This window comes from Microcaecilia unicolor, chromosome 7 (genome assembly GCF_901765095.1).
Source record: "Microcaecilia unicolor chromosome 7, aMicUni1.1, whole genome shotgun sequence".
Classification (NCBI taxonomy): domain Eukaryota; kingdom Metazoa; phylum Chordata; class Amphibia; order Gymnophiona; family Siphonopidae; genus Microcaecilia; species Microcaecilia unicolor.
Window position 1 is genome coordinate 126,434,089 of NC_044037.1, and position 12,635 is coordinate 126,446,723.

A 12,635-nucleotide genomic window follows, 5' to 3' on the forward strand; every position below is an offset into this window, starting at 1 on the left:
GTTGTGGGGTCAGATGCTACATGTATTCTATAAACCATGCCTTACTTTAGGTGAGGTTTATAGAATAGCATTAAGTCTTGTCAAAGGAGTATATTGCTGCAGCCCTTCAGAGGTATTGGTGGATGCTTTTAAAATACTGGAATTGGAACCCGAATGTTAGTGATCTATTACCATGCAGGGGCAATGTTGATTTCTAACCAGGAATGGAATCTGGTCACTTTAGGAGATGGTCAGAATTGGGTATCACCCTGACAGAACATCTTCTCAATGAGAAGGGTGATTTCTATTCTTTCTTAGACTTACAGCAGTGACTTTCCTTAACTCATAAAGATTACTTTGCTTATGTGCAGCTATACCATTATTACACCAGCTTAGACCAAGTAGCTGTGCACACGAGACTGGGTCAGAAACTCAGAGATTTTTTAAAAGGGGACATTTTTGGACAGGTCTCTGTTTCAGGACTGCATAGTTTGGTTTCTGTTCTCCCTTCTTAGGAATATGGCCCTCTTAAGGAGGCTTGGAGTACAGACCTTGGGTATGAATTGGAGGGGGTGGACTTGCTAAAATTGATTAAGGCTATTCCAAAGCAGGTTAGTAGTGCCAAACTTCAAGAGAATCAATATCGAGTACTTCACAGGGTATACATATCATTGTACCATGTACCAAGCTACCAAAGCAGGCTGGGTGCCTCTTGCTTAGTGTTCTAAATGACAGCAGGGGGACAATACTTTTTTCATGCCTTCTGGAGATGTTGTGGGTATTCAAGCTTTTTGGAGGACACTTCATCAATACTTGGGGGTTATTTTTAGTCATTGTGTAGTCTTTTCTTGGAAGGGAGTCTTACTGAATAAGGGAAAGGGAATGGGACTTGATATACCACCTTTCTGTGGTTCTTGCAACAACATTCTTACATAGTATACACAGGTACTTTTTGTACCTGGGGCAATGGAGGGTTAAGTGACTTGCCCAGAATCACAAGGAACTGCAGTGGGAATCGAACCCAGTTCCCCATGATCAAAGTCTGCTGTACTAACCACTAGGCTACTCCTCCACGGTAGGAAACATATGGGATTTCTGATAAAACCTCTCACCTTTTACTTAGTAAAGCTTATGCATTGGGAAAGAAGTACATACTTAGTCATTGGATGAAAGAGGAGCCTCCCTCCTTTTGGTATTGCAGAAATAGATTACATACCTTAATGTTATGGGAGGCACGGGCTGCTCAGACTTCACAAAGAAGAAAAAAGGCTTTTATGTCAGTCTGGAATTGTTATTTACAAAATACATCAGACAAAGCAAGAAATGCAGTATTGAATAGGTTCCAGAGTGTCTCATAAGTTGGTTATTGTTACACAAAGGGCTGTCCTGAGGTTCTCTGCCTAAGTTGGGGAGGAGAGATGGCCTGGGGTCATAAGAGTCCAGACAGTGGGCCATCTCAGTTGTAGTCTAAAGGAAATAGGTAGAGTGGTAAAGGGGGAAGGGGGGTGTCTCATAAAATCAGGATCATAAGTTTCTTTTGTTTTTTAGTTCTCCTCTTGTAAGGCTCTACTATTCTCTTTTTGTTGTTTATTATTATGTAAAGAATGTTTTAGAATAGGCGCATGGGGGGGGGGGGGGGGGGTTCGCGCTAATGTTTTTAGCGCCATTTATAGAATCTGGCCATCTGTATAGAGGCAATCCCAAGGGTATGTTTGGGCACATCACACCATAATTACAATATATGTGCAATATATGTGCATATTTTATGTTTTTAAAACGATTTATTGATGATACAATACTGGACAGAACGAAAAGGTTTACTACAGGTATTATTGAAACAACATCTTAAACTTATATTCGAACATCAAAAATGCCATCATCAACTTTTTAGCAATTTTTCCCCCCCCCCTCCCCCCCCCTTTGTCCCTCCCCCCCCCTCTTCCCTCCCTCCTCTTATCTAATCCTTTAGCTCCATTCCCATTCTCTCCTCCCCTTCACCTATTGCTCAGCGAAGGAATTCACTCAGCTTTTGTACAGTCAGATTGTCCAGGGTAACCTCATTATCCTTATTATCCTAGCCTATGAGAATCTTGCCCTTTCTTTTTAGGGCCGCCAATATGGCACCCTGGTACAAATAGCTGCGCCTGAATCAGGGGTGGTCTCCTGCTCACCCCGCACTCAGCTACGCCGCCCCGTAAGTGAATCCCTCTATGCTCACTTGCTATATATAGGGGAAAAAAAAAAAAAAACCCCACAGCCTTTTATAGTGTGTCCAATATTAGGCTTCGCGCACGCGGTGCCAGGGATTGGATGTAAGGTTTCCAAACCTCCAGGAATTGTGCTCTCTTCTTCGGGGAGTTTCCCACCATCCTACGCTCGTGTATTAAGAGCTCATGAATTTTGTTTCTCCAATGCCAAAATTCTGGTGGGTCTTCACTCAACCACCCAGTCATAATCAATTTTTTCCCCAACAAGCAGGCCTTGCGCACCAATGACTTCTGATTTCCTCTTTGGAGGACGAAAAGCTCGTGTTTATCCAGAATAACCCCCATAAAAGAACAATTTATTCGAGATTCCACTAAGCCCTCTAGGTATTGTATTATATTGTGCCAAAACCTTTGCACTGCAGGGCATTCCCACAGACAATGATAAATGTGCTTTCCCGTTGCCTGCATTTAGAACATAGTGGATCTTGCACTCCTCCCATCTTAAAACCTGTAATTTAGTCATGTATGCTCGGTGCAAAATTCGATATTGACATTCCCTTAGTGTCGCATTAATCGATATCTCAGGTATTCGGGATGTCAATTTATTATAATCCAGCACTAAACTGGGCTGCTGTATTTCTCGTGCCCAACGTGCAGTAATAATTTCGGTTTTTTTCCCTGGACCCATCTCCCATAAGGCCTTGTGTAGCTTTGATACTGTAAGTCTCTCCCCAGTTACTGTTTTAAAGAATTCCCTGATTTTCTTCCCATGCCCACTGGTCAGCTTTATACTATTTAGAGATCGAACATAATGAGCTAGTTGCTGATAAGCGAATATGTGACTAGTATTGAATCCAACCCCAGAGCACCCAAATTTAACAATCCTCCATTGGTCCCTAGTACGTGCTCCAACCGCGTAATCCCCTGTGAGCCCCACCTTCTAAACACCCTGTTCTCTGACCCAGGTGAGAAGTTTGGGTTGCCCTGTAATGGCATGATATCCGACACATCTCCCTCCATCCCCCAGTAGCCATTGAGATCTCGCCAAAACCGCCCGCATTGGTTCCAGTAGCAAACTTCCCTTAAACTTATTTGGCAACTTGTGCCCCTCCGCATGCAATAAGTAGTGTGGGTGAAATGGCAGGAAATATACCTGTTCTAGTTTCCATGGGGTAAAATCTTGTTTATCTAATAACCAGTCTCCCAGATGCCTCAATAGACACGCCTGGTTATATTTTTTAATATCTGGGAGCCCTATACCTCCTAATTTCCAGGGGCCTACCAGTATGTCTAATGGTATTTTAGGTTTTCTTCCCCCCCACAGAAACTGCCTTAAGTATTTATGGAACTGCTTAATATCTTTGTTTTTTAATCGCAGCGGCAAAACCTGCAGTGTATAAAGCCATCGGGGAAACTCCACCATGCGGAATAACTGGATCTTCCCATGTAATGTCAGCGGCAAAGCCTCCCATTGCTTCAGCCGACCTCGTCATATCTTCCAGCAATTTAGTAAAGTTGAGAGTGTAAAAAATCTTTGTGTCCATGGCCACCTGTACTCCCAAATATTTGATACTTTCCTTGGCCCACTTTAGCGGAAAATCATTCCCCCACTCCATTTTAACACTATCTGTATCTGTCAATGCCAAGGACTTGGAGTAGTTTATTTTAAAACCAGCAAAATCTCCATATTCATGGAACAACTCCAACAGAGCTCCCAACGATCTCTTGGGTTCTGTAAGATGCACTAATAAGTCGTCCGCAAATGCTGATATTTTAAAGCCAACCGAACCCCAGTTAACTCCCACTATCTCCGGGTAGGACTCAATCTCTCGTATTAGTGGGTCTAGTGCTAGTACAAATAATAGCGGAGAGAGGGGGCACCCCTGCCGTACTCCCCTCCTTATTGAAAACGGTTGTGACCTTACCCCATTTATCCACATGTACGCTCGGGGGTCTGAATAAAGAGCCTCCACTGCGTTCCTAAAAAAATCCCCAATACCCACTCTCTGCAATACTTGGAGCACAAAGCGCCACACCACCCGATCAAATGCCTTCTCTGCATCAAAACTTATCAGCAGAGAAGGCCATTGTTGTTCCCTCACTTTCTCCAAGGAAGCGATAAGGGCTCTGACATTACCCACCACCGATCTTCCCTTTACAAACCCCACTTGCGGAGGGGCCACCAGATCCGGCAGCACTCGTGCCAATCTATTTGCCAAAATTTTTGCAATATAATTTAACATCACAGTTTAAGAGGGAGATCGGGTCTATACGATTCCATTTCCCCTGGATCCTTACCGGGCTTAGGTAGAACAACAATTTTGGCCAGGCCAAGAGTCCTCCGGCATCGTAGCGGTACTAGCCATGTGGTTAAATAAATTTAACAGAGGTAAGGTCCACCTGTTCCTGCAGAATCTTATAAAAGGCCATACTAAAACCATCTGGTCCTGGCGCCTTATGCACCTCACTCTGTTGCATGGCCAACATTAATTCTCCCTCCTCAATAGGGGCATCCAATATCTCTCCTGTTTCGCCGATATTTGTGGCAGATCAATATTTTCCAAAATAATGTGCTATCTGTTACTATCCCCGATGGCTCCCCATACAGGTCCGCATATATCTACCAAGCTCTCTACTATATCTTTTTCATATCTGACTACTGTGCCATCCTGTCTTTTTACTTGCAATAGTCGGGTCATTCTTTTTTCCCCCTTGGCCAACGACTCAGCAACGCTCCTGCCTTGTTCCCATGTTGGAACAACTGATGTTTATAATACATTATGGATTCTTAGTTCTCTCATGTAGGAGCTCATTTAACTCTCTCTGTGTTGTCAGATAAACTAGTTTCTGTTCTTCTGTTTGTGTAGCCCCATATTTCTGTCTGTGTGTTCGGACTTCTTTTTCTAACCGTAATATTTCTTATCCCTTCGCTTCCGCGTCCAGGCCTTATAGTTAATAATTTCTCCTCTCAGGACTGCCTTTGCCGTTTCCCAATACAACCCATATTGATTTTTTGTGTTCTTTGTTATTGTGTTCATAGTCTCTCCACTTACTCTGCAACATTTCTCGAAATTTCGCATCTTATACAGTTCAAATGGGAAAGACCACCCTCTATATCCACTTCGGGTCCACCTCCCAACTCCAACGCACCCCATATGGGAGAATGATCCGAAATTTCACTTGGGCTATCTCTGCCTCCACAGTTTTAGCAAAAAGGGGAGTTGAAATGAGTATGTAATCTATTCTGGATAGTGAAGAGTGTGCCCGAGATAGATGAGTATAATCCTTGCACCCCTGGATGTAGCACCCTCCAAACATCCACCAATTCCAATGTAGAACATAAGAATGGTAACCCCCTCTGATAGTGTCGTGGTCCCAAGCCCCCCTTGCTGGTCTTATCCATCTCGGGTCATATACCATGTTAAAGTCCCCTCCCAGTACACATTACCCATCTGATATGGGGCTAGCAGGCTTACAATTTCTTTATAGAAATTTTTTTCATATACATTCGGTGCATAATATTACAGAATACATAGGGAGTTCCCCCCAGCTCCACTTCTATCAGGACATATCTACCCATTGCATTCCTCCTAACCGCTTTTACTGTTATTGGTAGTCCCTTGCGAAATAATACCAACACTCCCGCCTTTTTATTATAAGCGGGAGCGCCCACTGCCGCTCCTACCCAGCCCTGTTGGAATTTATCATGTTCTTGTGCCGTCAGATGTGTCTCCTGAAGAAACACAACATCAGCCGCCTGGCGCTGCAATGCCTGCAAAATTTTTTTCCGTTTTATAGGCGAGGAAACTCCCCCTACATTCCAGGAGAGCAATTTAAACTGACCCCAGCACTCCACTTCATCCATTTCCCTTGTCTCAGCCTTTTTTTTGTTACACAGAGAACGTACCTCCCAGCCCTTAGGTACCCCTCTTTTATCCACAATGTCCTCTCCTGCCATTCCTCCATGCGCGAAGCCTTTGATGACAAAACGTTAAAATAACATACCTTAACCAAATAAATAAGATAAATCAGCTTAAAATCCCACCGCTCCTCTACCCGCTGTTCCCTCCCCCCCTCCCTCCCCCTCTTTCGTATTCTATACATTGCGTTCTCTAAGAACCGGTCACGCTACCGCCCTGCCCCTCCCCCCTGCAGCTCCGTCTTTATCAATATGTTCAGGGCCCACTTCCCTGTGCCCCTTTATGTTGCCAACTCTCCTCTTTCGTTTACATATTTGGGAATTCCCATTTCGAACAACATGCATATTCAACATCTTTAACTTGAAAACTCCCTCCTCCCTTAAACATTTGAGGCATTCCCTTCTAATTAACCTTCAATTTAAATATACCATGACTCTTAAAACAGCTTGTTATGTATATTTAACTTTACCTCTCCACAAATCCCCAACTCTCATGGAATTAAGCCATTGTCCAAAATGTCTCACAGCAGTGGCGCTCTCAAAGTTCTGCTCCTGCTGCTACGTTCTAAATCCTCTGCCTCTGCGGCAGATCATTGTAAAAGTTCTTTAGCCTTCATTCTTGCAATAATTCCTTCTGTTTCCTTCAACTCACTTCATCCTCACTCGTCCGTTCCATGCTTCCTTTTATCTGCTTGGCATACTGCAGCGCTTCCTTTGCGGTGTCAAAAAAAACGGGTCCGACCTTCGTGCTGGACCCTCAATCTTGCCGGATAGAGCAGTGCGAACCGGATCCGTCTATTATGGAACTCAGTGCATGCTTCTACAAATTGTTTTCGCTGTGTCGCCACTGCGGTCGAAAAATCTTGAAAGCACAACACCTTGTGCTTTTTCGTAGTTCACTGTGCCCCGGGAACGCCATAGCCTCAAAATCTCCTGTTTATGGCTGTAATTTAATATTTTGCAAATTACCACTCGAGGCCTTTGTGCTTCGGGCTTCAGCTGACCCAGACGATGTGCTCGTTCAATCTTTAAATTATTCGCCAACTCCTGTGCTTCAAGCGCCTTCGGCAGCCATGTTTCCAGCATGGCCCTCAAATCTACTTCTCTTACAGTCTCTGGGATTCCCACCAGCCTGATGTTGTTCCTGCGTGATCTAGTTCTCTAGATCATCCACCTTTGATTCCAACTGGGTAATCCGCTGCTGCCATTCTTTATGTTGGCCCTCCTGCTGGGTACTCCTATCTTCCAGCTCCGATAATCGCTGTTGGAATCCCGTCAGGTCAGTTTTTAAAACTTCTAGTTTCCCATCCATAACATCAAGTTTTCTCCGAAATTCTCTGCAATTTCAGGTCCACGGAGGATTTCCAATAGTTGCCGATACCTCCATTGCAATCATCATTAGCCCATGCGGAGCTCACTGTTTCCCCCGAGGGGCCGGATCCGCCATTTTATTTTCTCCCGTTCTCCCTCGTGCTCCATCTTTCCGCAACGTTTTGGAGGACATAATTTTGGAATTCGCTCTGTAAGTTCTACCTTCGCTAGTTTGGGATATCCCGTCTGTCTATTTTCCTGTTATAAATTTCGAATTTGCCGATTTAAGCTGCTAGGGGGGGCGTCTTATAGCGGGCCTCAGAGCTCAGTCTTGCGGCGTCTAACCCCTCGCCTAGCATCACGTGACTCCCATATGTGCATATTTTATAAAATACGTGTGTATATGCATAGTGTACATGGACATATTTACATCCCTTTCTAGTCAGGGGCATATTTGTGTGTCAGCATTTGTATGCCATTGGTGCTTACGTTGCTTTATAATTGGAAGAAAATAGGTGTTCTTTTGGATTAGTCACATAGGTGACCTGTTATAAATCAAGTTTTAATAGAGGTACTATATATACTCAGCGTCTCCCCTTCCCTACCCCCACCTCTCCCCCAAGGGTCCAGCATCTCTTGTTCCCTTCCTTATCTTCCCAGCCTGATGTCCAGCATCTCCCCTTCTCTCCCCCTACCCCTAGGAGGTGAATATAGCAATGTACTTACCATTACTTGCACAGTGCCATCATGTTGTCTTCGATCCCCCCTGCCCCATACATACACATACAAACAAACAAAATAAGAAGGGAGGTAGCAAAAGCACTCAAGTGCATCTTACCAATTTGGGCCTTGCAGAGCCAAGTCTCACAGTGAGATCCATGAGATTTGATTCCACAAGGGCACGAGAGGGAAGACACGCTTGAGTGCTTTTGCATTTGTTCACTATTAGAAAGAACGTTGTGCTCACTAGCGCCTTCTCCTCTGGAGTCAGTGTAGGATGTGAGTTTATTTGGATTACACTATACCCTCTAAGTAAAAACATTTTTTATTTACCACGATTTTGAATAGTCTTTATAAAACTGGTACATTTTTTGGAATTGTTTTTTTACAGGCATCCTTTTGTAAAATTATCTGCTTAATAAACACAAAACACCTTTTAGCCTATGCCTTTATACTTCACTTTCAAAATCAGAGCAAGTTCTTTGAAAGACGGTTAAATGTTAATTGTGCTAGACACTTACCTTCAGCCCGGCCTGCTCTGCATATTGTGCTGCATTGATAAGATTCAAGTTGGCTTGTATACTTCCTTTAAGAAGTCCGATGGCCACAGCGGAGATTAAATAATTTCCAGCATTCCTCAGGTGCTCTCCTATGGTATGAAGGGAACAATTAGGGGATACTATTAATAGAAAAAAAGTCATTTATTCATAGATGAGAGATTGAAATAAAGTTTTTAAAAAATCTTTATAATTGTAGAATCACCATTCCTATGGAATTTATTCCTGTTATTTGAATATATTTTTATAATGTGGAACACCTGAGGAGAAATTCTACAACTGAGCATCTTCTGCAGGCACCCGATGCAGTGCAGTAACTGTCTATTCTATAACAGCTTCTGGGTATCCAGTTGCTTTTATAGAATATTGAGCCTGCCATGAGTGGGAAAGTGCGGGGTACAAATGTAACAACAACAACAACAAAAAAATACTAGCATAACCTTGCATCTGCATGCCTAACATTTAGGTAGCCACAGTTAAACCAGCTGTTTTGCCCCATATTCATGGAGACTGGGTATATTGTGATATATATTAAATATGAGTACTATTTGTATTTAATTGTATTGCTTGTATAATAGATAGCACTGTGTACTGGGTTCCCCCCCCCACCCCCTATAGTTTGCAGTTCCTACGATTGCTCTTTGTGAACTTCCCTATTGGCTGTCAGCTCTGAGCTAGGGCCAGACCTCTTTCTTTGCCCTGCCTGCAGGCTGGGTGTGAGTGAGAGAGGCTCAGTCGTCTGTGCCTTGTATGCCATGTGCTAACAGCTTTTCTGAGAGCCCTAGCTGCTATAGCCTTTCCTCATAGGGAAGTCGTCCCATCCCCTTTATCATTTTTGTCTCCCTTCTCTGTACATTTTCTAATTCCAATATATCTTTTTTGAGATGCGTTGAACAGAATTGCACACAATATTCAAGATGCGGTCGCACCATGGAGCAATACAAAGGCATTTGGCATCTCATGTTTGTTTTCCATTCCTTCCTAATAATACCTAACATTCTATTTGCTTTCTTAGCTGCAGCTGCACACTAAGCAGAGGGTTTCAACGTATTATCAACAATGACACCTAGATCCCTTTCCTGGTCGGTTACTCCTAATGTGAAACCTTGCATCACATAACTATAGTTCAGGTTCCTCTTTCCCAAATGCATCACTTTGTACTTGCTCACATTAAACGTCATCTGCCATTTGGATGCCCAGTCTCCCAAGCTCGTAAGGTCTTCATGTAATTTTTCACAATCCTCTTGCGATTTTACAACTTTGAATAACTTTGTGTCATCAGCAAATTTAATTACCTCACTAGTTACTCCCACCTTTAGATGCTTTATAAATATGTTAAAAAGCAGCAGTCCCAGCACAGACCCCTGGGGAACCCCACTAACTACCCTTCTCCATTGAGAATACTGACCATTTAACTCTACTCTCTGTTTTCTATCTTTTAACCAGTTTTTAACCCACAATAGAACACTAACTCCTATCCCACAACTCTCCAATTTCCTCTGGAGCCTTTCATGAGGTACTTTGTCAAGACTTCTCTTCACTAAATCCATGTTAGCTTTGTCTCATTATTCCATGCTTTTGAATATATTCTGTAATTTTATTCTTTATATCTCTACCATTTTGCCCAGCACCGACATCAGGCTCACCGGTCTATAATTTCCAGGATCACCTCTGGAACCTTTTTTAAAAATCGGTGTTACATTGGCCATTCCTGCTTGTTGCGGGTCCACCTACAAAATGTCTGCCACGACCCCTAGTGAAGTCTCTTGTCTTATGTGGAACCAGGCTGAATATCGGATGGGACCTGCATAAGCTCCACTAACCACTGCATTGCAATTAGCCCCAGATATTCAATGTTAGTGCCTCGACATGGCCAAGTACTGAATATCCAGGGTTAATTCTGCCTGTAGTGGTCAGCATTCTTTTTTTTTAAACTGACTGCCACAGGCTAAATATCAACCAGGTTGTCTCTACATCTTTTTATAACTTGGCACATTGTGAAAATGGATGATGGAGTAGATATTTATTTTCAAAATCTGCAAGCTATAGGTTAGTGAGGTCTGTGGTCACTATGGCCCCCGTTGCTGTGCCTTTTTTAGTAAAATGTTCCAGACAAAAAACAAAAAAAAAACCAGGAGTTAGACCTCTGCAGAATCAAAAAGCAGGGAAACAACAGCAAAGGTGGCCCAAGGAAAGAGGAACAACTAATAATTCTAAAAAGGTGGTTCAAGGAAGGAGGAACAACTAATAAAACTAAACCATGTTTATTGAAGAAGGACCCAACTTGGCCAAGTTTCTGCAACTGCCTAAATCAGGGGTCTACAAATAACTTCCAAAAATTTTAAAATAGTACATATAACAGGTCATGTGGTGCCAAGAGGGTGAGCGGTCGCTGAAAAGCGGAGCTCCTGCACTTCCTCTTAATCTTACTCGCAAAACAAGCTTAAAGTGGATCTTTTTGTGACGTGAAGGCTCCTGTGAAAGCTGTGAAGGGAGCGGGCATGTGAAGTGGGTACTAAACCGCCAGATTGGAGTACGATGGCAACAAAAGTACAGAAAAAGGAGAAGGAGAAGAACAAGAGCTTGGAAGCCAAAATGGCCGACAATCAGATGCAACAATGTTCTTCGGTATGCTCAGTGTGGACTGCTGAAATAACTGCGGAAGTTACAGCAGCGGTGGAAGCCGCCTTGGATAAAAAGCTGCAAGCTTTATTTGACAGAGCTGAGGCTGCTCATAAACGCCTAGACGGGTTTCATTTAGACCTGGATCAAATGCAACAGAGAATTAGTGATAGCAAGGACCGCATGGCGGAAACCGTGGGACCAGCAGAAGCTATGCAACAGAAAGTAACTGAACTGGAACAGAAACTAGACGATCTAGAAAAACGGTCGCGACGTAATAACTTAAGACTCATAGGATTACCGGAGCGTCTGAAGGACTCAGAACTGGCAACTTTTCTGGAGCGTTGGCTTCCTCAGGCGCTGCAACTTAATAACCTGCAAGGTCCCCCTGCGAGTCGAGAGGGTACATTATGTCTTGCAGGCTATGCCTTCAGTACCCTAGTTCGACCTCTTAGGGCAGTATGGGGAGACTTAGCACAACTCTGGTCTTTTGACCCGCATTTCAGTAGACTGCTACCTATTAATGGGAATGGAGATTTCCTCCCAGGTATGGAAAACCCGCGCATACGGGCTTGGAGAGATAGAGGGCTTCAAACTATACAAGATTTTTTGGACTCCACAGGAACTATGAGGCAGTTGGAGTCATTGGGTCTTGATACAACAGAATGGGCAGATAGATTTGCATATAAGCAAGTATCTCATTATATTGCAAATTTGCTCCAGTCCTCCCTTGCTGTTGATGTGCCCCACAAGATTCGCGGGCTTTACCAGATGCCCATGAGTGAGCCCATTTCGATATCATTGCTCCACAAAAGATTATTGCAGAGCTGCCCTCACAGAGAGTTGGGTATTCTTGCTCTGAGATGGTCAGATGACCTACAGAAAGTGGTCACAACAAAACCTTTTGTGGGATGTATGAGTCAAATACCAGGACGGGTATGTAGTGCTGAACTTAGAGAATGTCAGGGTAGAGGGTTTTTTAGGGCTTATACCTCTCGGTCGAGGCTGCACAACATGGGTGGTGTAGACTCGCCCCAAAGTAGGAGATGTGGTGGTCCTAAGTGTACTTTTTATCATGCTATGTGGGCCTGCCCAGTGGTCAAAACTTTTTGATTAAAAGTGTTTCGTTTTATGGAGAGAGTCTTAGGACAGGAAGTTTCAGTTCTGCCCAAAAATGTCCTGCTGGGGGCTGGTACTGTCCATCAAAACTTATTATTTTGTAAAGCATTCCTAATAGGTAAAAAGTGTATCTTAGTAAATTGGGTAAAGTTGGATGCCCCTTCTTATTGGCAATGGCGCAATAGACTACATGCATTACTT

The 12,635-nt window shown here is 43.4% G+C and overlaps 1 protein-coding gene across 1 annotated transcript in view; it reads right to left on the reverse strand.

Moving 5' to 3' along the window:
- Positions 1-12,635, reverse strand: part of LOC115474244 (D-3-phosphoglycerate dehydrogenase-like) — a 239,423-nt gene that overhangs the window by 80,666 nt on the left and 146,122 nt on the right. Inside the window, 1 exon segment of the mRNA XM_030209629.1 lies at positions 8,658-8,785. Coding sequence (XP_030065489.1) covers positions 8,658-8,785 — 128 coding nt within the window.